The 25192-nt window shown below is 45.7% G+C and overlaps 1 protein-coding gene across 2 annotated transcripts; it reads left to right on the forward strand.

Annotated features, from left to right (window-relative positions):
• Window positions 1-478: 478 nt before the first annotated feature.
• Window positions 479-23432, forward strand: G3BP2 (G3BP stress granule assembly factor 2). 2 transcript variants are annotated; one of them, XM_063156860.1, is made up of 12 exons: window positions 479-582; window positions 7351-7469; window positions 9485-9566; window positions 10215-10388; window positions 11332-11422; window positions 12339-12441; window positions 13979-14159; window positions 15123-15221; window positions 18944-19046; window positions 19306-19434; window positions 19619-19737; window positions 20498-23432. In XM_063156860.1, exons 2-12 carry the CDS (start codon window positions 7375-7377, stop codon window positions 20768-20770), a joined length of 1449 nt encoding a protein of 482 aa, XP_063012930.1. In that variant the 5' UTR covers window positions 479-582; window positions 7351-7374; the 3' UTR covers window positions 20771-23432. The 2 variants fall into 2 exon arrangements, with proteins under 2 accessions (XP_063012930.1, XP_063012931.1); XM_063156861.1 differs by lacking the exon at window positions 15123-15221.
• Window positions 23433-25192: the final 1760 nt, after the last annotated feature.

Raw genomic sequence — 25192 nt, forward strand, 5'->3', positions numbered from 1 at the left:
TGGAGATGCAATACACTCCAAGGGACAAATTCTGCCACCCAGTAAAGGAGTTATCTGGTATTCAACCTGCAACCACGGATAGTTCTTTATTCCAGCACAACTCGGAAGCGTTTCTATTTCCATGAGAAGCTGTAAAGTTCTAACTGAAGGACGCTCGAGAACAGGCACGGCAGGAGCAAAGAGCGGAGCCAGCCCTGCTCGCGCACTTTGGGATCGCGCCTCCATCCCGGCCATGGTAAATACGCGCGAGCCCCTGACGTCACCGCGCCAGCCCGCCGCTGATTGGCGGAGAGCGCCGGGGCACGCCCCGCCCTTCCCGTGGCTACCCCGCCCGCCTCCCGGATCTGCGCAGGCGCGCGCGCGCACGCAGGCACGCACGGGAGCCGCGGTCGCCCGCCCTCCCCAGCCCGCCCGCCCGGCTGTGACACCCCCGCCGCCGCCGCGCCCCGCTCGCCCTGTGCTGCCCGCGCCGCGGGACGCGCCGCCCGAGGGACACGCTCGCCGCGCCCGGCTCCGCGCTGCTCCCGGCGGCGTGGGCGAAAACGCGCTCCGGCCCCGCGCCCCGAGACTTTTGTCCCTTAGGTGAGCGGCGTGGGGGGCGGGGGGCAGGGTAGGCCCCGGCGCGGGCTGTGTTTGTGTGCGGGGCGGGGGCGGCCGTTCAGCGGCCCTGAGGGAGCGGCGCGTGAGGGGCTGAGGGCAGCGGCGGGAGCGTCGCGCGCCGGGCTGAGGGCAGCGGCGGGAACGGCGCTGGGGCGCTGAGGCGGGCAGCGCCCTGGGGCCCGGCTTTGCCCTTCGCTGCCCGCCCCGGCCGCGGGCTCCCGGCTGGGCTCGGAGCGGAGGGGAGGCGGCTTTTGTTCGCCGTCACCTTGGCGGCTCTTCCGCCTCGCCCCGGGCGGCGCGGGGAGGCCGGGGAAAAGCGCCCCCAAGCCCCGCGTTACGCGATGCTGGCTGTGATGTTGGGCCCTGCGGGCGCCGCTTCCTGTCTCATTTCATGGATCGATCCCTGTGCAGGGGCCTCCAGAGGTACGCGGGATTTGGCATAGGCAGGGTGCTGCTGCGCCGGCCTCGGTCGTGCTGCTGAAGCTCCCTTAGCTCCCCACCCTCGGTTCAGCGGGCCCCTCAGTTCTACAAGTTAGCCCAGCCGTGGCAACCTGGTTGTGAGGGCTGCCCCAGCTCTGCAGACCTCACCTTTCTGCGCTTCCCCTTTCCTCAGTCGTAACCCGGGCTGCTCTGTTTGCACATGGAGTGATACTGCAGAAGTTGTTGTGAGCTCCTTTTATTCTGCAGAGCTGGATACCTTGAGTAGATCTTTTCTGAGCTGCTCTCATTTGTCACCTGAGTTGAGCTCATTGGGTTCTCAGGCTTCTGCCGCCCACCTCGGAGGTCACCGCAGTTGCAGTGTGGGTGCCCAGCAGCATCTCCACAACAAATTTTTTAAATCCCTTGGGTAGCTGGGTGAGCCTGGATCTTGATCTTGGTTCCAGCTACCACTGCATAAGAGGACTATCACAGGAGGGAAGGAGAGCATATGACATTATTGTTAGTTTCAACCAGACAGTCTCAGTCAGTTGTATGGATGTTGTTTTTGTGGCCTTCCGTGCTGGTTTGGCAGCTCCGAAGCCTTTCTCTGTGGTCTTCAGTTGAGTGCACAAATGATCTGCATTCCTTCCTGCAGAAAGAAGTGTAAAGATGCCCAAGGTACTTGGGAAGAGTTGAGAAGTAGTGGAAGTTATATCGCTCTATACCCAAGTTCTGAATGTAACATGGCTCTGTTACTGTAGCACTGCAAGCGAGCATAGGATTTGTCAGCTTGGATTAGGAGCTGAGAAGTGGTTGCTGACAAACTGGTGTTGCTTTACTTCTGGCCTTGACTTCTCGTGCGGGAGGCATTTCTGCATCCATTGTGGGTGTGGGTACAGGGCCATGCCTCCCCTAGAAAGCTTGTCATTCTGAAGGATTCCTCCTTCTTGTGAACCCTGGTTGCCTGGATGTCAGAAACATCATCTTGGTTTGCCTTTGGAAGTGTTCTTAGAATCGTCTGCTTGGCAGATGTGGGGTTGCTGTGTGAGATTATGATCTGTATTTGGTGATTTTTTCATAAATCTTTTCTCTGAAAACTGGCTTTAACTGAAGAGAAAACCAAATGTCCATCAACCATGTAACTGCTGATGTCAATATGAGTGTTTCTGAATGTAAAGGAATATGGAACTGAGGTTTCAAATTCAGCATCTATTCCCATGCTTAAGGTTATTTCACAGCACTGAAAATACAGTGAGGAACCACCGTACCTTAAAGCACAGTGTTGCATTTGAATCTTCTGCTGTGGTAGTTGTAGCGCTGCATGCCGCTGCTTTTGAGAGCGTTTAACAAATAAAGAATGTGTTGCAACTCAAGTAGCATGAGAAGATGGGTATGTCAGACTAATAGATGTATCTGATGAGACACTAGGAGAAAGGCACTGAGCCTGGTCTTGGGTGATGACACAGAAGTGGAAAGGCTCCCCCAGAGCAGATCACTGTTGTTATTGCTCTTTGGGTGGGGCTTGGCCCTTTTGGGCCAATATTGCACAGCTAAATTGCCCAGAGGATGGTGCCCTGTGACAGCTGTGTGCCTAAGGTACAGGGTGCTGTTAAACTCCTCCCAAAAGCCCAAGCACAAACCAAAACTAAAGCAGCCTCTGAGGAGAGCTTGCTTGGAGAGAGCTGTGTGCTGTGCCTTCAGCTCAGCCAGTTCAGGATGCAGCACAGAGGCAAAGGAGATCATGAAGCAAAGGGACTCTGGTAGGTGACACAGGGCTCCTGGTCCTTGCTGCAGATGGAGGATGCTCTGGGTGCTGACTTGCAGAGCATGGTACAGGGGTGGTACTGGCAGTACTGGGGTGTGCTCTGGGACTTCTCATTGCCCTTGCAGGATATTTCCCTTGCAGTTTGTGCTGCTTTGCCTGTCCATGGGCACCTGCCAGGGCAGTGTGTGGGATGCCCTGCCTTGGGCCTCCTGGGCCATGGGTTTGGAATTTCAGCTTTGTTCCAGGCGTGGCACCCATGGCTTCTCAGAGGTGCGCTTATGGATTGCAGGAGCAAGCGCGCCCTGCATGGCATTAGATTTTGCTTGTCTGCTTGTAAGAAATGCAGATTGAAACTGCTGATCTGGGTTCAGGACAAACGTGTCCAGGATTGTGAAAGCTGCTGTCCCCTTCCCTTCTGTTGTCCTTCAGCTCCAGAGGTGTGCCAGGTGGCACCGAGTCCCTTGTGGCTTTGCTTAGTGTGCCCGCTGTGTGGGGAACATCTTCCTGATTTGCAAGAACATTTTTCTCAAATTTATTTTCATTTTAAGTGGTGTATTCAAACCTGATTAACGACTTGGACAAGAGTTGCAAGCTTATAGATGTACAAACAAGCCATGCTGTTGCTGATTTCTGTAAAATGATAGCTTGGTGTCTGTGTGCCTGTAGTTATGAACAAATTGATCTATGGATGACTAGTTCAGAAGATGAAGTTTGCTTGCCAATAAAACAAAATTTTATTTGCTTATAGTTTTTTTTTTTTTTAAACAACTGGTGAAGCCTAAAGCTCTCTGGCAAAGCTTAGAAGTTTATCTGGATGGAGGTTATGTTCAAGTTGAGGTGATGCTTTCTTCAGCTACTGTTAAAATTCAGTTCAGCTTTGTTCTGGTTTGTTTTCTGTTTCTTTTGCCCAAGTGCAAACTAATGGATGACGATTTGAGTTTGGTTTCTCCTTGTTTTTTTTCATTCAGTTAAACAAGAGACAAACACAGCTTAATAAAATTTTGTGTATAAAGCTGATTACAGGTTGAATGATTTTGCATGCTCTTGCTGGAGTGTGGACTTGAGAAATGATTGTAGTTGATTCTCACGTGCTCCAACACAATTGTCTCCGTGTGGGCTGTACCTCATCTCGTCAGCCCTCAGCAGTTTCACCTTGTTGCAAAGGCTGATTCCTTGCTTTATTTGTCATGGCCATTGGAAGGTGTTAGGTGAATTTCAGTACTGTGCAGTTGCTCTTTGGAGGAAATTATCTTTTCTGCTTCTGTTTGTTTGCTTATTTTTGCCTGCACATAGCAAATAATTCCTTTCTGTGCCAGTTCTCTCATTGTTTTTGTTCTCCTGAAAGAAATCCTGCCTGTAGGCTGAAGTTATTGTTATAAACTTGAGTCACACCAGTTGAAGTGGCAAGGAGTGCTTCACTGGCATGTGTGTGTGTGTTCTTTAGTTTTGGAATCAAGTTCCTCACCTCTGAGCCTTGGGAAGAAAGAGATTCCATGTTGCATTGTGCCTTTCAGCTCGTGAGTGTACTGCAAAATATTTTGTGTGGCTCCTGATTCTCCTTGGTTGAGGAAAGCACTGGAAATCCAGTGTGCCTTCCTGGTAACAGAGGAACCAGAAGTAGTGCCTGAGGTGGAAATGAAACCTTGTCCATGAGTTATTACGTCAGCTGGATGTAGGTAGGAGTGCCTGTGGCTGAGCAGCAGCTGCCTGGCTGTTCCTGGTACCCTGTCCAGTTGGCTTTTGGGTTTTGGCCATTGTGCAGGGATTATTTTAACAGGACAGTTGTACCATAAGGGAGCCAGCAGATGAGTGTATTTGATTTCTGGTGGGTGCCACCTCAGTGCTGGGATCTCAGACTAAGAACAGTATTTTGTTTCTGGCTAGTATGTACCTGAGTGCCTTGAGCCATAAGTTCTCATCTCTCAATGGCTGCTCAGGCTGATATAAGAGTGTGGCTCATGACATTCAGCTGAGAAGAGCACTCTGAGTTTTCTTTCTTAGTTTGTTGTTCGCTGACTCTTGAGTGTGTGCTGGTGGAAACTGGAAGTGGAGCTTTTATAGTGTTGCTATCAGTGGGACTTCCCTTGGTACCTGGCAATCCATGGACATACTGTTCCTTGGAAATCTGGCCTGTTTGAATTGCTGATGCTCATGCCCTGACTTTGGGCTTAAATTTCACTGGTGTGTTTACCTCCAAACCCTTTGGGCCTGCTAAGGCTTGGGTCCTTGACTTCAGGGAGGTGCTGTACTAACTGGGACATGTGGAGATTTTAATCTTTGGAAAGCCTGGTTTCATGGCACCCATGTTGCTAGCAAGGAGTACCTCTGATTTTATTTCACTGCCTTTTAATGACCTGGGAGACCCAAAGAGTTCGTTAAGGCTCTGCTATCCCTATTCAGATCTTTCAGGAAATAATGAGAGGAAATAACACTGAGACCAGTGAAGGATCGTACTGAGACATCCTCTAAAACTGAGTGATGGTGTCACGTGTGTCAAGCACCGTGGTGCTGTCACGTGAAATGTGGAAGAGGTGCTGGGCGAGGAAATAGGACAGCTTCCAATGAAGCCAAGATGCAGTGGGATACAGATCTCCTGTAGTGGAATGGCTTGTCACAGATTATTATGTTTTGTACCCTGAGACATTTTCAGTCTTCATTGAGGAATGCCAGAAATTTGTTAACAAGTATGCTTTGCTTCTTGCTATATTCATAAGAACGTGTGGTGGCCATCATCTGCTTTTCGACAGGTTCTTCAGAATATCCTGATGAGGCTCCATCTTTGTGTATTCTCCCAGGTGCTCAGGGTGTAGATCCTGTCACCAGTTTTGTGTTCATCATCTGCCTGTGAGACAAGGAACAAAAAAAAGGATACTCTCACCTGTAGAATGTGGGAGATGTCCTTGTTTTTTAAGGCTGGTTTCTAAGTAGAATTCCTAGAATTCATATTTTGCTTTCTTTCCTTTCCTCCTGCTTTGAAAAAAAACCGAACTCCAGTGTTTTGGTTAGTTCATTTCAGGGTGGTTTTTTATCTTTTCAAAGCACCTGTTCTGTAAGGGATTTGTATCCATGCACGTTGACATTTGGTTCTGTGTCTCATTAGCATAATTACTTCCTCTGGGGCTTCCTGTGAGGCAAAACTAATGCTGTGTTCCAGAGTCTTGGTGACTTATATCTAAGGGTTTGTTTAAAACCCCTGTATTATGGTAGGATTTTGGATAACCCTGTCATCTGGAGGTTCAAGACTTGTGTTTCAGGCCTTGCCTTGTGCATTACCTGCATGTTTTTGAGACTTGTTTCAGCTGTGATTCCTGACTAACTGTATTTGGGGCCGTTTCTTGGTATTGTCTTGTGGCTTGGATTACTGGCTTGAGGTAATTTGGGTTGTCCATGAAGTGTAAACTATTGGAGCCAAGTATGTGGGCTTTTTTCTCCAGAGTTCAGTTATGATGCAGGATCTGACTTGTTCATGGCATTGTTCCTGTGTGTCTTCTGCCTTTATTAGAGGCCCTTCCTAAGCTGAGGTTCTTCTCCCAGTTTCACTTCATGTGCTTTATGTGCTGTCTGCCTGTAATTGCAAACAGTCTTTTGTTTGGCCCTTGGTTCAGATTGATGGGTCAAGGTTATTTTGGTTAAAAGGCAAAAATCTTACTCTAGGATTACCTCCCAAGTTGGAAACTTGGATTTTTGACTTGGTCTTCTTTGCCTGTTTCCTTGCATACACAGTAATTTTTGGAGAGAGAAAGTAGATTAAGCATCTGTGTGAGAACTGGAGGGAATTTTGTGATCACAGACAGTGATAGTCTTAAGTGAGCTGGCAAAAGCAACATGTTGGGTACTGGCAAGCCATTAAAAAGTGTTTTAGAGTACTGAGGATTATTTTATGACATGGATGATCTGTAGGACAGTATGGATGAGTAGGAGCATAGCAGGTGGAAGCACGTGGCCCCCTGGAAGTCCTTTCCAACTTAGGAGATGCTATGACAAAAGTGAAATGCAGTTGGGTTGGACAACCAGTACCTGAGGCTTTGGTCATCTCTGGGGCACTGAAGTTTCCTTCCCTGTCCTCATGGAGTGTGAGCCAGCCCACATGGTTACTTCATAGTGGTACTCTGGCTTCATCTCACAGATGTGACAGTAACCTTCTGAAGCAGAGCTACCAGCTGCCTTTAGTGAGTGTGTTCCTGTTTGCTTTGCAGGGCTGTTGAACTGGGCTTTGAAAACATTCATCAGCCAAAGGGATAAGTAAATGGTGCAGGAGATTTTAACAGGGTTTTTGTTTGTTCATTTCAGGGTGGTTTTTTATGTTTTTCAAAGCACCTGTTCTGTAAGGGACTTTTTACCCATTGTTCCCTTTTCATCAAGGTAATATATGAATAGACTGAAATTTTATTGTTTTTCCAAAAGAGGTGGGAGAAGCTGTCCTGAATTGGTTGAGTATTTTCTAGTGAATTAAGGCCCTGTATGTATAACTGTTTCAATCCTAATATCACAATGTTCATCCTTTTATGGGGAAGTTGTGATTCATGGGGGTGCCTTCCAAGTAACATGAATGTTTTCACTTCCAGCGTTTGACACTGAGTACCAAAGAAATGGTGATGGAGAAGCCAAGTCCCCTGCTCGTAGGGCGGGAGTTTGTGAGACAGTACTACACCCTGCTAAACAAAGCTCCTGACTTCTTGCACAGGTAACACTTGCACTCACCAAATGATAATGTTTGGGAACAAAAGCGTGTCCTGATTGATGTGAATCACACATTTGTTTCTGAGGATGGGAGAAAAGGAACCTGGCTAACTTCTGGGCTGTTGGAAAACTTTTTCATCTTACTGCTAACTCCCTAGGCTCTAGAACCAAGTCAGATCATGTGGATGTGGGGCATGTTATCAGGTTATTTCTTTTGTGGAAAAGTGTGCTGCTTCTGAGGGGATAAAATGGTAATGTGGACAGATGGCAGAAATGCCTGCGGAGGATGGATAGATACTCTTGAGCATGTGCCCTGGTGCTGCAGGTGTTACTCTTTGCTCAGGGACATTCTCTGTCCACTTGAGAGGTGGCACAAGTGTCGCTCACAACAGCAGCTGTGGAATTTCTCTTAACTACCTCTGCAGAGAAGAGTCCAAGAGGTTTTGATTTGGTTTGGTTTAATCTTACTCAGTTCTGGAGCTGCTTGTGTGAAATGTTTTCTAGCCCCTTGCAGTCCCTGCCACCGCTGCCCCTTTCTTCTGTTCAGGCTCAGATATGGATATTTGCCTTTGTGTTTTTTGGCTGCACCTTTCTTCTGAGTTATATTCTCCAGGGAGGGCGTCCTATGCTTCCTCTTTATCTTGCTGTTAGTCTCAACAGTAGCTTGCTCTCTGCCACAGAAAGATTTGGGTTTCCCTGGTGTCCTGGTGCTTGATGTGCTCTTTGCAGCAGTGAGGGAGTTAGGGCAACAAGTGCTATTGTTTCATCCTACTAAAAGCTTGAGAAGAGCACAGAGGATCCTGTTGCTGGTCATTATTTAAAGCTTGCACAGGCCTCAGGAGCAGCACAGATCAATTGGCCCTCTGGAGGGGTGTTACTCGATGTGTGAAAGCCTGTTGCATTTCAGTTGAATTTGTAGGGCTTTTCTGGCCCCTTGACCAGAAGTCTTTAATTCCATTTAATTGGGGGCTCTGCCACCCAGAGACTTTGAGCAGTTCCTTAAAAACAAGTTGAAACTCTTGGTCCCCTGTGAAGGCCCTTGGTAAGAGCTGCTGACTTTCAGAGAGATTGCTGTGGCATTTAGAGGGAAATGTTTTAGAGGAAAGATGTTTTCCTATCTGCTTGTGCTCTGCTTCAGCTAAGTTTCTGTATTTCCTTGCTGTTAAGAAGTGCTGGACCATGCTCAAAGTCATGATTTTGTGGTTGGTACCAAAGAAAACAATCTAATATTTCCCAGAATCTTTCCTGGACATAGTCAAGGGAGTAAAAGTCTCGGGCTTTTATTTCCACAATAGTAGGACTAAAAAGAGTTTCTAAGTTCAGTAGAACAAACCATTGTTGCCACTCTTGTGTGACACTGAGTTCATCAAGGTACTTCATGACAGCTTTATTTCCTATAAGCCATACAAGGGTGGATAATAAAGGTGCATATTAGCATCAGTACCTCACGGCTACCACCCCCAAGGCAAAGCATGCTCCTAAATAAAAACACAGGGTGATACAATGTTTCTTTCTATTAATATAAATGTACTGAAAATATAAAACATTTGTCGCCTGCTTTATAAGCTGACAGTAATAATCCAAATCAAATCAGAAAATTGTAGGCTCAAAATTTGGAAATGGAATGAAAGTGCCAAAGGATCTCTGAAATATCTGAAAAATACTGGGAGTGAGTGTACAGAGTTAAATGTCAAAACCACTCTCTCACTGCTGGCCAAGGCTGTGCAGAGAAGAGCGTTCAGAGGAGTGGCAGGAGGGTGGTACCTCGCTGGGCAAGGCAGGGGCTTCTGAGGGTGAGGAACCTTCCAGCCAAAGAGGCCACCTTCCTTAAAGGAAGCAAGCCAAAGTTTGAGGTTGATGTAGGAGTTTGCAGCTACACCTGTTAAGTTTGTTTGTTCTGGAGCCTCTTGAATCTGTGAAATTTGTGAAGTACTGAGCTCTACAACTTTTGGCTAAAATTCTTTTTGGATTTGGCTCTATCTTTTCACTTCTGTGATTTTTACATCTCTTTGCTTGCAGGTTTTATGGCAGGAATTCTTCTTATGTTCATGGAGGACTGGATGCCAGTGGGAAACCACAAGAAGCAGTGTATGGTCAAGCTGTGAGTATTAAAATTTGTCCTGTAATCCTTGTTAATGTTCAGAATAAACAAGGTTTTTTCTTCACCAGTGACTTTGACTTTCTTGCCTGGTGAGTAATGGATTGTGATACTGTTTCCTGTTTAGAGACAGATAGGAATTCGTTAGCTTGAGGGGTTTTGTTTGCTTATTTCTGCCTTCAGTGGCAGTTGTGTTTGATTCTTCAGCTTTGCATCTGGGCTGCAGAATATACCTTTAGAATGGGAAACAACATTGAGAGGTCCTGATAGATTTGGGCTACAAATGTATCTTGTTTCAGTTAGCAGTAGTTCCTCAGGAAAGGACTGATCTTTGTGAGTTTCATTTGTTCTTGTGTGAGCAGAGTTTTGTTGAAGTGGAACATAACTATGTGAAGAAATGAATGGTTTGACTACTCTGAGAAACAGTTGAATCCTAGTGAAAAAGTTCAGATTTGAAGTTGAGAGAGCTCAGGAAGACTGTTCTCAGTGAAAGAGAACACTCTTTCACTTGTTCTCACTTGTTGATTCCTGTATGTATGTTTTGAGCCTCAGAGAAGTGCTCTTTTGGGGTTAGTTGAGACTCAGCGAGGTAGAAGGTGTAAAGCTCTGTACAGAATTCAGTGCAGCTGAACTGTGTCTGTCTGTTTGTAGGAGATCCACAAGAAGGTGATGTCCCTGCAGTTCAGTGAGTGCCACACCAAGATCCGTCACGTGGATGCCCACGCCACTCTGAGCGATGGCGTGGTCGTGCAGGTCATGGGAGAGCTGTCCAACAACGGGCAGCCCATGAGGAAGTTCATGCAGACTTTTGTGCTTGCTCCAGAAGTAAGGATATGTGAGATTGTGTCACACTTCAGATAATGGTGGAAAAATCTGACCTCACCTGTAGCTACCATTTGTCATACTGGGACAGAAAATAGGATAGGCTTTAAAAAATAAATAGGATCTGGATCTAAAAAAAATAGGATCTGGCTTTCAAACTTGGTCTGGAGAGTACCATTAAATGTGTCACAGTGTGTGAGTGCAGAGAAACTAGTGTATTGGACCCATCCTGAGCTGTTTTATTTCCTTGGACTTGAAATGTTACAGCAGTAATACAAAGAAAATTGAAGCTTGCATTTGGGAGCTGCCATTGGCACTAATAATTTCTTTGAAAAACAAGATTCAGCTCTGTAGATCAAATCTCTGCTGTAGTGGTGTAGTTTCATGTCTAATGGCAAAGGGGAGTATGGGATGCACAAGTTACTGCTCACATTTAGCTCTTGGTGAGAGCAAAGCTGTGCACAGGTAGAAGGTGTCTTGTGTTCTTTCTGCTTCTTTCCCCCTGCTGCATCACGAACTAATGTGTGGTTGGAGAGTAATGTTTTAGGTTCATGTTGAATTTCTTCATTGTTTCCCTGCACAGTGCTGTAAGCGTATGGCCACCCTGTGGAAGTTCAGGGTTTTCATTGCAAAGTTTTTGTAGTAGAGACAATTGAAATTCCTCAATGAAATTCAGGGGCTGTACACTTAGTTAAAATCTATGATTGCTGTGACTTAGCAGAATTAGCAGATTTTATTCTGCTTCAGACTTCCTTTTTCAGTTGGGCAGAAGCTATTGTTCAATTGTGTGCCTAGAGAAAAAGAAAACAGCTCAGAAAATAACTTCAGTGACATAGTCCTATTGCATAGTGTCAGTGTCTACCCCAAAACTTAGGTCTGTGGTCCGTCCTTGGGTTGTCTGCTGATACTCCATGTATGCTAACCACTGCATGTTCCTCTTTTACAGGGATCTGTTCCAAACAAGTTCTATGTCCATAATGATATCTTCAGATACGAAGATGAAGTATTTGGGGATTCAGAAGGAGAACTTGATGAAGGTGAGAAGGACTCGTGTGTGGGGTTTGTGTCATTCTTGTTCCTCTCTCTGTGTGCAGAGCTGCCAGAAGTGTTTGTGGAGATGTTGGAATGCAAACTGTGTTGCCTGCTGTGGAGCACAGAGGTGGTGTTACTGAAGTTCTGTGGTCCAAAATGTTCTGGAAAATGAAGTCCTGTAGTAGTGCTGTGTTCCCTGAAGGGCTGAAATGGCTCACAGAGGGTGAGGCTTGACAGAGAATGGAAGCAGTGAGCAGCAGGACTTCTGCTGCCATAGCTGCAGCAGGCACACTTGTGTTCTGTGGTCAGTCAAATTTGTGTGCAATTTGAAGAAAAGTCTTTACTGGTTTTCAGGTATGACACATAGTTCATTTTCATGTCATCCTCCCACTCAGTAATTCATTGCTACTTTTGGGCTGAAATGGACCCGAGTTGGGCTTTTTCCCCTCTGTTCAATGAGACACAGCAAATTACAGTGTAGCCAGAACATGTGTACAGGTGGTTTCTCGAGTTTGTTTATCTCATTTCTGTGGAACAAAGCATTTTAGGCAATCATCCTTGTATTTGAGCTTCATCTTCTTAGTCTGAGGCACTGAGATTTATGAGGTAATAGTGCAATTTTTCTCTTTCACTGCCACCATATGAAAAGCACCTGCTGCTTTAAAAGAGCCCCAAACCTCTTCCCTGAACTTCCTAGCAGTAATATGCCTCTGGCTTCCTCTTTTTGTGTAAATCATAAACAGCCCAGCCTCTTGACTGAGAGGAAGCCTCTTCCATTCTTTTTTTGCAGCTCACTTTACCATGTTTTTTTGGTGAAGCTTTATTTTGATTGCTGCTAACTTAATATGCTTTTATTTTGCTGCGGCTTGTGTATGCATGTGGAGATCCATAAGAGATGACAGGTTGATTTTTTTGTGTCAGAATCTGAGGAAGAGGTGGAAGAAGAGCAGGAGGAAAGACAACCATCACCTGAACCTGTGCAAGAGAATGCAAGCAGTACTTATTATGAAAACCATCCTGTAACGTAAGAAGTCCTTTTTATTATATGAAGTTGCTTTCTTAATAAAAACCACAGACAGAATTGCTTTGGCTTTAGGTTCTGTATGTGATTTAACTGGTTGTTTAGGAAAATTCACTTAGCTTTACTAGGGATCTGTGTTAACATTACATCATTTTGAGACATTCCTTCTTTATTGAAGAGAAGAAATGGGGTATTCTTTAATGTTTGTTAGCTATTTTCACTTCTGGTCTCAAAAGTGAGATGAAAAGGGAGCCACCCCCATGCATGTACAAACTTAATGGAATCTTTGTAATCCAGACTTGGAACAGAAGGTTTGGTATGATGTGACTTAGGTCACAGGTACGTTAACAAAAGGATGGTTGATGAAACACAGACTAGTTTGAGTTGGAAGGGACCTTTTAAAGGTCATCTAGTCCAACTCCTTGAACTGAGCAGGGATATTTTGATATGTTACTCAGATTTGGGGATCACTTGGAGCTAAGAGAAGGATGTACTTTTTGAAAGCCTGCTGTTCATCTTTCTTGGAAAAATGGGTCTTCGTTCTGAGTGTGTGCAAATCTAAGCCAGATCAAAGAAAAAAACATATTTATGGTTTTGTAAGAAAAATACAACCAAATAACTGCCCACAAATACAAAGAAACAAACAACACCAAACCCTGTGCTTTTTATGAAACATAGGAGTGGTGTAAGGATGGCCAGATCTGACTTTCTGGTTCCCCTACTAAAAAAACATATATGGCATCACTAGACAATACTGCTGAGTGCATCAGTGGTAATACTAAACACAAGTCATTTAATGCTTCTCATGAGAAATATGATGGAAAAGTGGTGGGATTCTGGCAGGGGTTTGCTCAGGATAATGCAGTCAGTTTTGGGTGCCTGAGAGCACAAAGTCAGGTCTTGTTTTGGGGTTACTGTGTCATTTGGAAAAGGGCTGTAAAGGCATTGATCATCATAGAGTCACTTGGGCAGTGGTGGCCTGCAGCTGGAGCTGCATAGACAGAGGTGACTGGAGATAAGGTAGCATTCTGGGTGGCTGGAGAGAGATGTACAGATCCCCTACCTTTCAACCACGCAGAGCACAGAAGTTGTTGCATATGATTTTCTGTAAATGGGACTCACAGCTGCTTTGGTAAGGAAGCTGTGTAGCATTTTGGTAAAGGAACAGTAGGTTTCATTCCAGAATTGGCTTTGGTTATGTGTGTAGCTTAATCGTCCGTTGGTCCTCACTGTGTTCGTGTTCTTTTAGAAGCAGTGGTGCTTGAGTTGAGCACCTCTTCTCCAATATTAAAAGGCTGTGTGATTCTCTGCAGAGAACTGTAGAAATGTCTTTGCTTCAGTGGAAGTAAAATTTGGTTTTGTACCCAGCAGGGGAGTACAGCTTCACTTCCCACTGTATTGTATACGTACAGACCCCGTTGTAGCAAATGGAGACACAGCGATCTTTTTCATAGCAGGGCTGTTGCCATAGCACAGCTTACAAAATGTGCCAAAATGCAAAACAATTGATAAGCTCATCAAATGCATTTGGCTGTTGTAGCAATGGGATAGAGGAGGCACTGGAAGAATCTTCTCATGAACCTGAGCCAGAATTGGAATCTGAAACAAAAGCTGAGGAGCTGAAAGCTGAAGTGGAAGAAAAGACCCTTGAGGAACTAGAAGAGAAATCTCCATCTCCACCTCCTGTAGAACCTGTTTCGCTACCGCAAGAACCACCAAAGGTTAGTTACAGGTCACATCTGTGCTACTAAGTGCAGATGAAAACTGGATGGGCCTTTAAACTTTGCCTTTTTGGGTGCCTAAACTGGTACCTCTCTTTAGTGTCATGCTGTATGAACAACTGGGCTTGACCTTTGAACTTGTAAAAATGTGAAGTTTCACTAAAATAGAAATGTTATTTTTAAGTGCTGCTCATCACCTATGGTAGATGTTAAGCTCTTCTTGTAAAGTGTGTGCGTGGGTATATGCATGTGTAGACATTTTTAATTGTGCAGTTAACATGTTAAGAAAAGACTTGTGGCTACCACTGCCAAAAATCTCATACAATGGGAACCGCTGCTCTTTCCTTGAAAATACATGGAACACACTGATGCTTGTGGAATTGCTGCAGCCTAGGTTCAAAACCAATGTGGGGGCACTGAGTGTCTCCTGGAGGCAGGATGCCTAATCTTAGAAACCAGAGTGCACACGGTGCATCCTTTGGTCTCTGGTGTGGTTAACCCAGCGGGCTTGCAGAGTGCTGGGAGCAGCCAGGGAGAGCTGGAGACAGGTCATTTTCTAGCTCCAGCATGTCTCCCATATTTTTTTCCAGTCCTTTTTCTCTTCTCCATTTTTGATTGTAACTTCAGGCATCCGCTCCCTTTCTTCATGCAAAAGACACTGAACACTACGGGGTTTTCAGCCCTAGGTTTGGTTACGTGATGGAAAGCAGTTGTCTGGGAATGCTGAGGGCACGGGGCTCACTCAAGTAGCGATAGTGGGCACAGTACACACTTGTTCCATGCCATTGGAATCCACAGACAGCTGGGACTGCAGACCCTTCTGTACCTCCATTGTATGCTTGCACAACCATTATTTAATAGTCAGATATGAACCAAAAGTGTGTCTTTAGCAGCCAAGTTTCCCTGTAGGAATGTCAGTGGTTTGCCGTGATTAGTAGCCTAGGTTTGTTGCATTTCCTGCAGGCTTTCTCTTGGGCTTCAGTGACCAGTAAAAACCTGCCTCCTAGTGGTACTGTTTCTTCCTCTGGAATTCCACCCCATGTTAAAGCACCAGTCTCACAGGTAACCCATCTGTGAACACCTTGGATTGTCTCATTACTTCTGCAAACTGCTTCAGTTTTTTAAATTAACAGATCAACTTGTTTGACTTAAAATGCACAAATTAATTGTGTGTTAAATGTTAATGCACTCACCTCCTTGTCACAAAGCCACGAACGTGTAACTGGTGGAACTTTGGGTGATGGTAATGTTAAAATCTGGCCTTGTGGAAACAGGAAATCACTCTTAACTTAATGTAACTTAATGGCTTGGTTTAAAGGGGAAACACCATTTCCCAACAAAATGTTACTTTTCTGAAGTGTGTTTGAAAAGGGCATTGGTGGAAGTGGCCCAGCAGTAAAAAGAGAGTGTATCATTTCTGAGGTGCAAGATTGCCTTGTAAGGCTAACATCCACAGGACTATGCTGGATTTCATTATCCATGGATAATCAGCTTATCACAGAACCCTGTACCAACTTATGACTGTGTGAGGAATGGAAGGATTCTCATTTCCTTGAGTGGACAATGCTATCTTCCCATTCCTAGGTTCACTGGGTGAGGAGGGCGAGTTTGACCCGGTGGCAACTCATGTCCTGCTCATGCCAAGGTGGTGTGAGACCTTCTGAGACTCTCAATTCAGCTTCCTCCATCTGTATGAAAGTGCTCAAACCAGAAAATATGTCCTTGACCCCGTGCATTGACAGGGTGTGCCGGAGTGCTGTATCTTGAGTTGCTCCTGTCCAGCCTTTGTGTGAGGCTGCAATCTTCAGTAGAATAGCTGTGTTGCTACAGCTGTTCCTCTGGTTTCTTCTCAATTTTGTGGTAACAGAGATCTCTGTCTAGGACTAGCCTTCACGCTTTAAATGCATGTTAAAAAGGAAACAGGGAAGAAAAAGAGAAAAATGTAAGAAAATTAACCAAAAAAACCCAACACCCTATGTGGTGTTGCTTCTGGTCTGCTGGGACTATCAAGGACATCAAATAAAGGCTATGGAATGATTTGGGAAGTCTGCTGTCTTCATCAGCTTTGAATACCTAGGTGGTATTTAACCTGTAAAAACTGGGTTTTCTAGTGCAGGATAGATTTTCCTTACAAAAAGCCAAAATTGGTTTTAATTTATTTGCCACAGAAAAGGTGGATGGTTGTAATATGGCTGCAAAAATAATTTCAAGTGATCTGTCCAAGAGAGCAGGAGATAGTTTATATATGTCCCCTTAAACTCCTCTGTGTTGCCTCTGTTGCTTGTTGGGCTTTTTGCCTTTTGATTTCTGTATCTTTGACTTTGTGTTTTAAGTAATGGTGTGTGGAAGTTTCTGAACAATACTGACAGGGCAGGAATTTCAGCTCTTCTGTAGCTGGAATTAGTCAGTTCTGAGCTCCTTTTCTTGAAAATATTTTAGACACAGTGTGTAGAAGTGGGGTAGAAAAGGCACCTGAACAAGGAGCTTCAAATCAGTAGCAGCTTTTTCCTATTTTCAGGGATCCATTAGTGCCAGACACTGTGCATGTAAACAAGGACAGAAGATGCCCTGGTGGGTGGGTGAGTGGCTCCTTTGAGATGCTGTTGTAGCTGGTGTCAGTGGTGTTACAGAGAAATAACTGCTCTGCTCACTCTTTTCTCTGCATCACTCCAGTTTCCCCCCCTCCCCACTATTAAGTTAAAAATACAGCCCCTGTAGTGTTAACTCCTCAAAGGACTGCACATGGGCTGTTCTGGATACAAACTGGTTCAGGGCTGTTTCCTTACAGCTGTGGAGCGAAACAGGTCAGCATTTCTTGCTCTTTTTCTAATTGTAGATTATTAGAAATCAGCCTGCCTACATTGATAAACTAGGACTTTTGCTTATAGCATTTTCAGTTACTTTTACTTCCCATTTTTATTACTGCATTGTTTGTCATAGAGCTGCAGAGGGGCAGGGGTAGGTAGGGCCTGATTCTTGTCTTTTGGGGAGAGTCCCTTCCCCTCCCCATGTGAGCTCCTGAAGAGAAGAGACAGAGCCACCTTTCTTTAATGGCTGTCAAAGCTCTGCTAGGCTGAGGTTTGTGGCATTCTTGGCTCCTGTGGTAATTGGGGTTTCTTGAACTCCTTACTCAGTGTCCTTCCATCCACTCTGCTTGCTGGGACATGCTGGAAGATGTAAGTTGCAACGAGCTGCTGCTTGGGCTGCAAATGGCAGCCCTGATTTTGTGGTGCTGCCAGTTGTGGCAGTGTTTTGGGGAGCAGAGTTCTGTGCAAGGGCTTTCCTCTTGAGGCACTGAGGCAGCCTTTTTCTGTGGAAAAGGATGGGACTCCTTAGAAAACAACCAGAGAGATCAGCTGTTTGTGTGCTGGCTGAGAAGATCAGTGGCACACAAAGCAGGCAGGTTCAAGGTTGCTGTTATACTTGGGATTTAACAGCAGGACATCAGTGACTTAGCAGGAGTTTAAGCCTGATAGCCATGAGTATCCAAGAAATGGGGGTCTGAAGGTATCAAGTTTTGCTCTTGAGGTGTAATTTATGATGTTCTCAGGATATGTAAGTGAAAGATGGCAGAGGAGCTCCAGTGACTCTCAAAATAGAAGGGAGCTAGATTTAACAGGAAGACTGATTTTCCAAGCTTGTTTTTAAAAAGTGATTCTAGAAGTGTTGTAAGGACAGACTAATGCCTACCTGCATGGAGCACAAGTGACAGGAGGGCTAAGACATTTGTCGGGTGTGTAACACTTGCATGTTGCACATGAAATCCAGGTTTTTTTCCCCTGGGAAGTGCTCTGTCTGGAGCTGCCAGCTGTCCTGAGTCCTTAAAGGAAAATAAGGGAGATGTTTAATATAAACTACTTCTCCCCAGCAGTCTGGGCCTATAGCTGTTCACCTTGTGTTTAATCTTACTTGCAGGCTACTTGTGTATTTTTGTGCTCCTGAGGATAATTTTGTTTTTTGAGATAAGAACCCAGCAAACCAGCAGCTGCTTAACTGTTGTACAAAAATGGAATTTAAAAAATGTTGGGAATTGCTTCAGTGACCAGTAGTCTGCATAGAAACATTTTTATTGTTCTGTCTATTTCTCATAAAGTAAATTTTTAGCTTGCAAAAAATGGGAATGGGTGTTCTAGTACCTGAATATGAAGGGTGTACTTTGAGCATCATGGTCCTGACATCAGGAAAGGTGAATCAGATCCTAAGAGGTAGTCTGTAGAAACTAATTTCAGGAAATATTTCCAGGGGCTTTTGTTCTCCTCCTTCTTTTTGGTAGTTTTCATACAGCTGTTCTGCACTGGAGGGAAATAATTCCTTGGGGACTTGGACAGAACTTTGATATGTCTGTCTCTTTGTGTTCATCTTGGACTACTTCCTAATCCATGAAGTTTGAGCTTGGCTTGAGGAAGCTTAATGCCCTCTACAATTTAAGTCAGGCTGAGGGATTTGTGAATAATGGAACAGTGGGGTCTCAATGCCCTGTCAAACATGGAAAATTCCCCTTAGCCATGTTTTGGGGAGATGCTCTGATTGAGAGATGTTTGCTTTGCACCTTTTAACAGTGATAAATGAACACTGCAGTCCTGGATTGGTACAGAGGAATTTAGACAGGTGAAAAAAACACTCCCAAACACATTGACACCGATGTCTATCTTCCAGAGTTTGTTTTGTGCATGCCACTTACCCATGTCTTGTGTTGTGGGGGTTTTTGTGAGTTTGGGGTTTTTGTTGTTTTTTTTTTTTTTTTACCAGCTCGGTGTTAAATAATGCACATTCTCCTCTTTTAGCCAAGAGTGGAAACTAAACCTGAAGCTCAGTCTCAGCCTCCTCGCGTTCGTGAGCAGCGTCCCAGGGAAAGACCGGGCTTTCCACCACGAGGACCTCGGCCAGGTAACGTGGATGAGCTTGTGTGACTGCTTGGGAAGAGTGAAGGAGAGGTGTCTGCTGAGGCCTTGTGTGTACCTGTGTCTGCCTGGCTGATCGTGAACTGCCTGTGCCTGCTGCCTTCAGCCAGAAATGAGGGACCATGATTTGGAGTCCAGGCTGGCTGGAGGGAATATGCTTGTTGCTGCCCCTAGATGTGTTCATTCAGGTTTACACACATCTTTTAACCTCAGTGGTTTTACCTTCTTCTTTGTGTTGATGGTAGGAAGGGGAGACATGGAGCAGAACGAGTCGGATAATCGTCGGATAATTCGCTATCCAGACAGCCACCAGCTCTTTGTTGGGAACTTGCCACATGATATTGATGAGAGTGAACTGAAAGAGTTCTTCATGAGTAAGTAGCGATTCCAGCTGCAGGGACTAGAATGGAAAGCTGGGTTAAAAAGTCAGGTAACACTGATTTGGACTACATGGGTAAGCTGTGACATAGAGCCACACTACAGATGTCTGGAACGAGCAGAGGGTAGAGCTGGCACTGTGGGTTTTCATAAAGTGTCTCTTCCCTTGTGTTTCTCCAGGCTTTGGAAATGTGGTAGAACTTCGCATAAATACTAAGGGAGTGGGAGGAAAACTGCCTAATTTTGGTTTCGTGGTGTTTGACGATTCTGAGCCAGTCCAGCGAATTTTAGTTGCAAAAGTAAGTATTGGCATTGGGTACTGCGTATCCCCTTCCAGGGATGGACCAAAAGGCCTAAACCTAAACAAGTATTCTGGGCCATCCTAGTTTGCATTACCATTGGCTCTGGCATTCAAAAACAGATCAAAGAAAAACAGTTTTGGCATAGCCATTCTGTCAGGAGTGCTGTGTAGCTTTAAAAACTTTGCCAGTGTTTCTCAAACTGCACCATGTGGAATTTGGTGTTTTTACCTCTACACAAGTGCTCCATACAGAGCTCAGAACTTACTTTTAGAGAACCTTTAGCTGAAATTGGAACAGGTGACCTTTCAAAGAGCATCACATGGCTCTCTGAATTCTGCACCCTGGGGTTGAGAGGAGGGAGCAGGGTTACTTGCAGTTTTGCTTTGACGAGCTGGAGGGGAGAAAGCAGTGGTTTTCATTTCTATGGTGTGGGAGTGAGACCCAGTAGAGCAATTTTTCAGGAACTTGGACCCTGAAGTGGAAAGACTAAAGCTGGCAGTGAAGAGGCTAAAGACAACGCTGCTTCTGCTTGAGACTAGCACTTTAATTCTTTGGCTGCCCAAGTGAATGTAAGAATGGCATTCCACAGGGCTAAGGCTGCATGCTGTAGGGAACCCCGAACGGGTCATGTTTGAGTTGGGCATGCACGTGCAGGAGGGCTGGTGCCCACAGCCAGTGCAGAGCGTTCGTGTGCCTTGCATGGAAGGGGCTTAGTGCCATGGTGACTAACGTGTGCCTGACCGCTTTTCCCCACAAGCCCATAATGTTCCGCGGGGAGGTGCGCCTGAACGTGGAAGAGAAAAAAACCAGAGCCGCTCGCGAGCGGGAGACGCGTGGCGGCGGCGACGAGCGCAGGGATCTCCGCCGCAATGAGAGAGGCCCGGGGGGGCCCCGCGGGATAGTGGGTGGCGGCATGATGCGGGACCGGGACGGAAGAGGACCTCCTCCACGGGGTGGCATGGCACAGAAACTTGGCTCTGGACGAGGAACCGGGCAGATGGAAGGCCGTTTCACTGGACAGCGTCGCTGAAGTCTCCACTGTGGGCAGACAGTCTTGGCAGTGGTACATTACCCATCGTGTTTGCATTCTTGTTAATTTTTTTTTTAGCTTTGGAATGTGACACAGCCCTTCTGATCATTTCTTTGATGTGAAAACATCCTTTGGTTTCCAGTTTAAATTGAGGTGGACATTTTTTCCCCAGTTTCACAACAGGAATCACACTCTTAATTTATAAATGTATACGTGGAGAATTGAAGACTAAAAAATAAAGAAAAAAGAAAAAGAAACAAAAGAAAAGAAAAGAAAAGAAAAGACCAGTTAACTATCTGCAACAGAATTTGAACTAAAGGACATGCCCAGTAGAATTCAGGTCCTTTCAGTCAAAAACCCTCTGCTGCACATTTTGTGTAAGTGTTACCGTTTCTGCCTACTACTGTTGGAAACACAAATAGTGCAATTTGTGCAATTGGAGAAGCTTGCCTTTTTTTTTCCTTCTTAGAACACTCGGCTCCAAACAAACTCGTGTTTACGCACTCATCAAAATGCACTAATGGGTCCTCTGAACTCATTTATACTGACAGCTGCAGGAGGCATCGGAGGGAAAACCTTCATCCTCTTACTCAGAATAGCTTGGGGAACGATGCGGGCATCTGCTCTGCTTGCTGTGACCAACCTCTGTACACACACAAACCTTAATAAGACTACACCTTTGTTCCAGAAGGAGTCCAGTTAGCTGTAACCAGAACCCAAGAGTTTCCAAGTCGTAGCCCTGAGTATGCAACAAGTTTGATAGCTCACATCAGATTTTTCTATCTGCCCCTCTTCAGTGCAGGGATGGCTGCTCAACACACTCCTCCTTCCCCTTCCCCCTTCGAGAAGCGTTGTACAGTGAAACTTGTCTTGACTGTATTTGAGTTCTCTGGTAATGTAATAAGCATGATGGTGCCTTCTATGAATACATCATTCCAGTCTTGCTGGTGATTTTGTACAGTATAGTGTATGAAGTACTGTGCTGCAAAGCCAAGCGGCTGCAAAGCATTTAAATAATTGGAAAATTGTATTTAAAAAATTGCAGTATCTTTCAATGAGTAAATGTTGCTAAAATGATCATCCACCTTGCTCTTCAATTAACAAGTTTGCCTGGTTTTTTTGCAGTGGGGGGGGAAGGGAGGATGAAGGCATCCAATTTGTCTTTCAGGTTGTCTCTTTTCTTTAATCAGTGTCAGAGTTAAAGCAAGTGGAGTTCTAATCTCTCTTGGACCTGAATTTCAGAAGTCAGTTGAGAATGGTGGACGCTTCTGGCCAGCTCATAATGGGTAGACCTAAGCATCCTTTGTGAGGGTGAGCTTATCAAACGGGGATACTGCAATTTCAGAGAACTAAACAGCAGCTCTTACGTTCTTGCATTTTCCAGTTGCACTTTTTTAAAAACTTGTACTCATTTTGCACGTAACTCAGCTGATGTTGACGCTGACGTGGCTCTGGCCCTATGGATAGAAAGGAGGCTCTTGTGCAGTGTGACCGATGGGTTCTCTGTGGAGAGGTGTGGGTGGCTGATGTCCCACGTTGCCACAAGCCGCCGCTGCAGCAGGCAGTGCGGGCAGGCCCAGTGCGGGCCCTGTGCTGAGCCATGGCTCCGGGCTCAGAGCAATCGCGTGTCTGTGCGTGCGACCGGGCAAAGGTGGGACCGCCAACAGCTGCTGCTGAACGTGGAAGGCTTCAAGCTAAAGAAGAGAGGCAATTTCAGCAAAAGCAGGGAGGACATCCTGGCAGTCTGGCTCTGGATTATGCAATCATTTGCTGGTTTGGAGTAATGTGGAGGATTTTGCTCATCTTTTCTGATATGCTAGGCAAGGGGAAGTGGCATCTGTGTCTGTTCTCTCCCAGACTTGAGGTCTTCTGTGTTCCATGGTAAGTCTTGCACTATTTTCATACACTTTCCTTTCTGGGACACATTTCTAGCAATTGGCATTTTCATATTTCAGTTTTTTTGTTGAAGGTCTTGCCATTTCAGCTGTTACCTGGAAATCTGTAGTACTTGAACTGCTTGCCACACAGCTCCACTCCTTAGGTTTGAAGCCCTCGGACAAATTGCTGTCATCAGTTAGCAGTTTGCCACCAGTGTGGTTTGTGTAGCCTGGAGGTTCTTTTTTCCTTTTGTAATGCTGTGGTGTTCTGCTGCCACCTAATTCATTTGTATGGCAAATGGCACTGGAAATAATTGACAACAGAAACTGAGTAGTAAAAAGAGCTCCTGAGCCATTCTGCTTTTTGGCTTGCTTCTTGTTTGAGTGACACGAACCCTTGGAACATCATCCAGAGAAGTTTACATGGTGATAGCTCACCTGCTGTACTGTGGACTCTTACGTGTTCTTGACCCTCTCAATAGTAAATGTACCTCTTAGAGCAAAGGAAGGGATTCACTGACCATAAATGTTAGTCGCTGATTTGTGAATGGTGGGAGTATTTTGTCATTACGGTTCTACTTCAACAAACTTGGCTGACCATCTTGACTTTAGTAGGTATTCAAGACAGTGGATTACCATCTTTATTGCTGTAACTTGTCAAGCATTATATGCTAGTAGATTCTAGTTTCATTGTTGCAGGTGGAAAGTATTTTTACTTTTAAGTTTCCATTCTGAATGTGTTTTGACTAAACATGCCAATAAACTACTGATGTCTGCAGCATTTATCCATGTCCCTAATTCTCTTGCATGCAGGTGGCTGTAGAGCCCTGGCACCCCTCACTCACAGAAAAGATTGTAAGAGCATCGTTGCTGACCTGGCCAGGGACAGTGGCAAGCTGCAGCAGCCCAGCACCGTGTGCTTTCAAGTGTTTGACTTTGGTGGTTTCTTTCACCTTGGGGTGTGTGTGTGTGGCCCAGGGAGGCTGTGAACTCCTCTGGGACTCCTCCCAGACGTGTCCCAGCCAGGATTCCTCCACACCCTGCCAGGCTGCAGCATCTGGCTGCAGGATACAGCTTAAACGGTTACTGCAGTGGTGCTGGGAGGAATGTGAGCTGAGCTGTCTTTAAAAAAACAGACTAGAGTTGCTTACTCTCCACTGTAGTGTCATTGAGTTTTGATGGTGCAGAAGTGATTGCCCCCAGTTTCCTGTTTTTTTACTTCTTGTGTTTGTTGGCAGTTACCCAAAAAGCTTGGTAAAAGGGTTATTCTTGCACTGCTCATAGATAAGGTGTGGCTGAATCATGGAATCTCTAAAGTTCCTGGTAGTTGCTGTTGGCTGTGTCTTGTTAAAAGCATGTCTTGCCTGTAATATTTCCTGATGAAAGGCAGTTAGGAAGTGACTGAAAAGTAATACAGTCTTGTGAGCTGGAATGCTGGAATGAAAAACCTGGATCCTGTATAAGTCCCAGAGTCGCCAAAAACTCAGAGGAGCACTCTCCACAGCTACAAGATGTGCTGATCTCCAGAGATCTCCAGAGAAACATGATCCCCTGTGCCAGCAATGAGGGCCTGCAGCTTTCAGACCTTGGTGCCTTGAGTTGTGAGATAAATTGTGCTAGTTCATGTTATCTGGGGCTGAGGGCAAGGGCAGGAGATAATGATGTCTCAAACTCCACAGGGTCAGCCAGGACCTGCTTTCGTGCCACGAAGTCTTGTGTATTTCAGATTGTTCAAGAGCACCTTCCATCAGCATCGGAGGTGGCGTGATGGCCTTAGTGCAGGTAAGAGAGGAAATGCCAGGCCAGCTGAGGGATGTCACAGCAGTGACCTACTGGGTGCTGCACAGGCCTCTGTCACTCTGTCACACAGCAGTGACCTGCTGGGTGCTGCACAGGCCTCACCCATTCCCTGGCAGTGCCCAGGCTCCGGTACCTTTACAAAGCCCAGTGCTTGCACAGCAGCCTTTGCAGTACAGTGACTGCTGGGCTTTTACATGTCATGGAGAACTCCAGCTTGGAATGGTGATTTTTTGGACATGGTAAAGGAAGATAACAGGCTGCCTGATAATCCTTGGGAAAGCCAGTTGATGTCTACTTCAAGCTTGGCTTCTTGCAAGGAGAAGAAAAGCAGATTAGGAAGTCATTTTCCCTTTGGCTTGTGCTCTGCCTGCTGTTCCCCGGGCCTGAGCTGAAAGGAGACATCTTGGTGACAGTGGTGCAGCGCTTGCTGTTCCCTGGGAAGGGTGGGAACTGTGGGAAGTGCATTGTGTGTGTGTAGGAATTAAAGCTGAGAGCAGCTCTTGCAGACACAATGTTCCTCTTGGCTGCCTTGTTGCAGTAGGGGCTTCATTGCATGCCTGTCCCTTACTCTGGAGTCCCTGAGTGCCCTGAGAGGTGACACTGAGTCGTTAATCCAGAACTGGTCCAGCGGGACACCAAGGAGTGGGAGTTCCCTGCCCTCAGGAGCCCATATTGCCCTGCAGCCCTCACAGCCAGCAAGTCCCAAAGTGCAGCTACACAAGGGCTGCTCTGGGCAGTGTGTGGT

The sequence above is a fragment of the Melospiza melodia genome, chromosome 5 (genome assembly GCF_035770615.1).
Source record: "Melospiza melodia melodia isolate bMelMel2 chromosome 5, bMelMel2.pri, whole genome shotgun sequence".
NCBI lineage: Eukaryota > Metazoa > Chordata > Aves > Passeriformes > Passerellidae > Melospiza > Melospiza melodia.

Coding starts and splice junctions, on each gene's coding strand:
- G3BP2 (XM_063156860.1), top strand. CDS start 7,375: ATGGTGATGGAGAAGCCAAGTCCCCTGCTCGTAGGGCGGGAGTTTGTG. Junction 11,423..12,338: donor AGAAGGAGAACTTGATGAAG/GTGAGAAGGACT, acceptor TTTTTGTGTCAG/AATCTGAGGAAGAGGTGGAA. Junction 19,738..20,497: donor AGCGAATTTTAGTTGCAAAA/GTAAGTATTGGC, acceptor TTTCCCCACAAG/CCCATAATGTTCCGCGGGGA.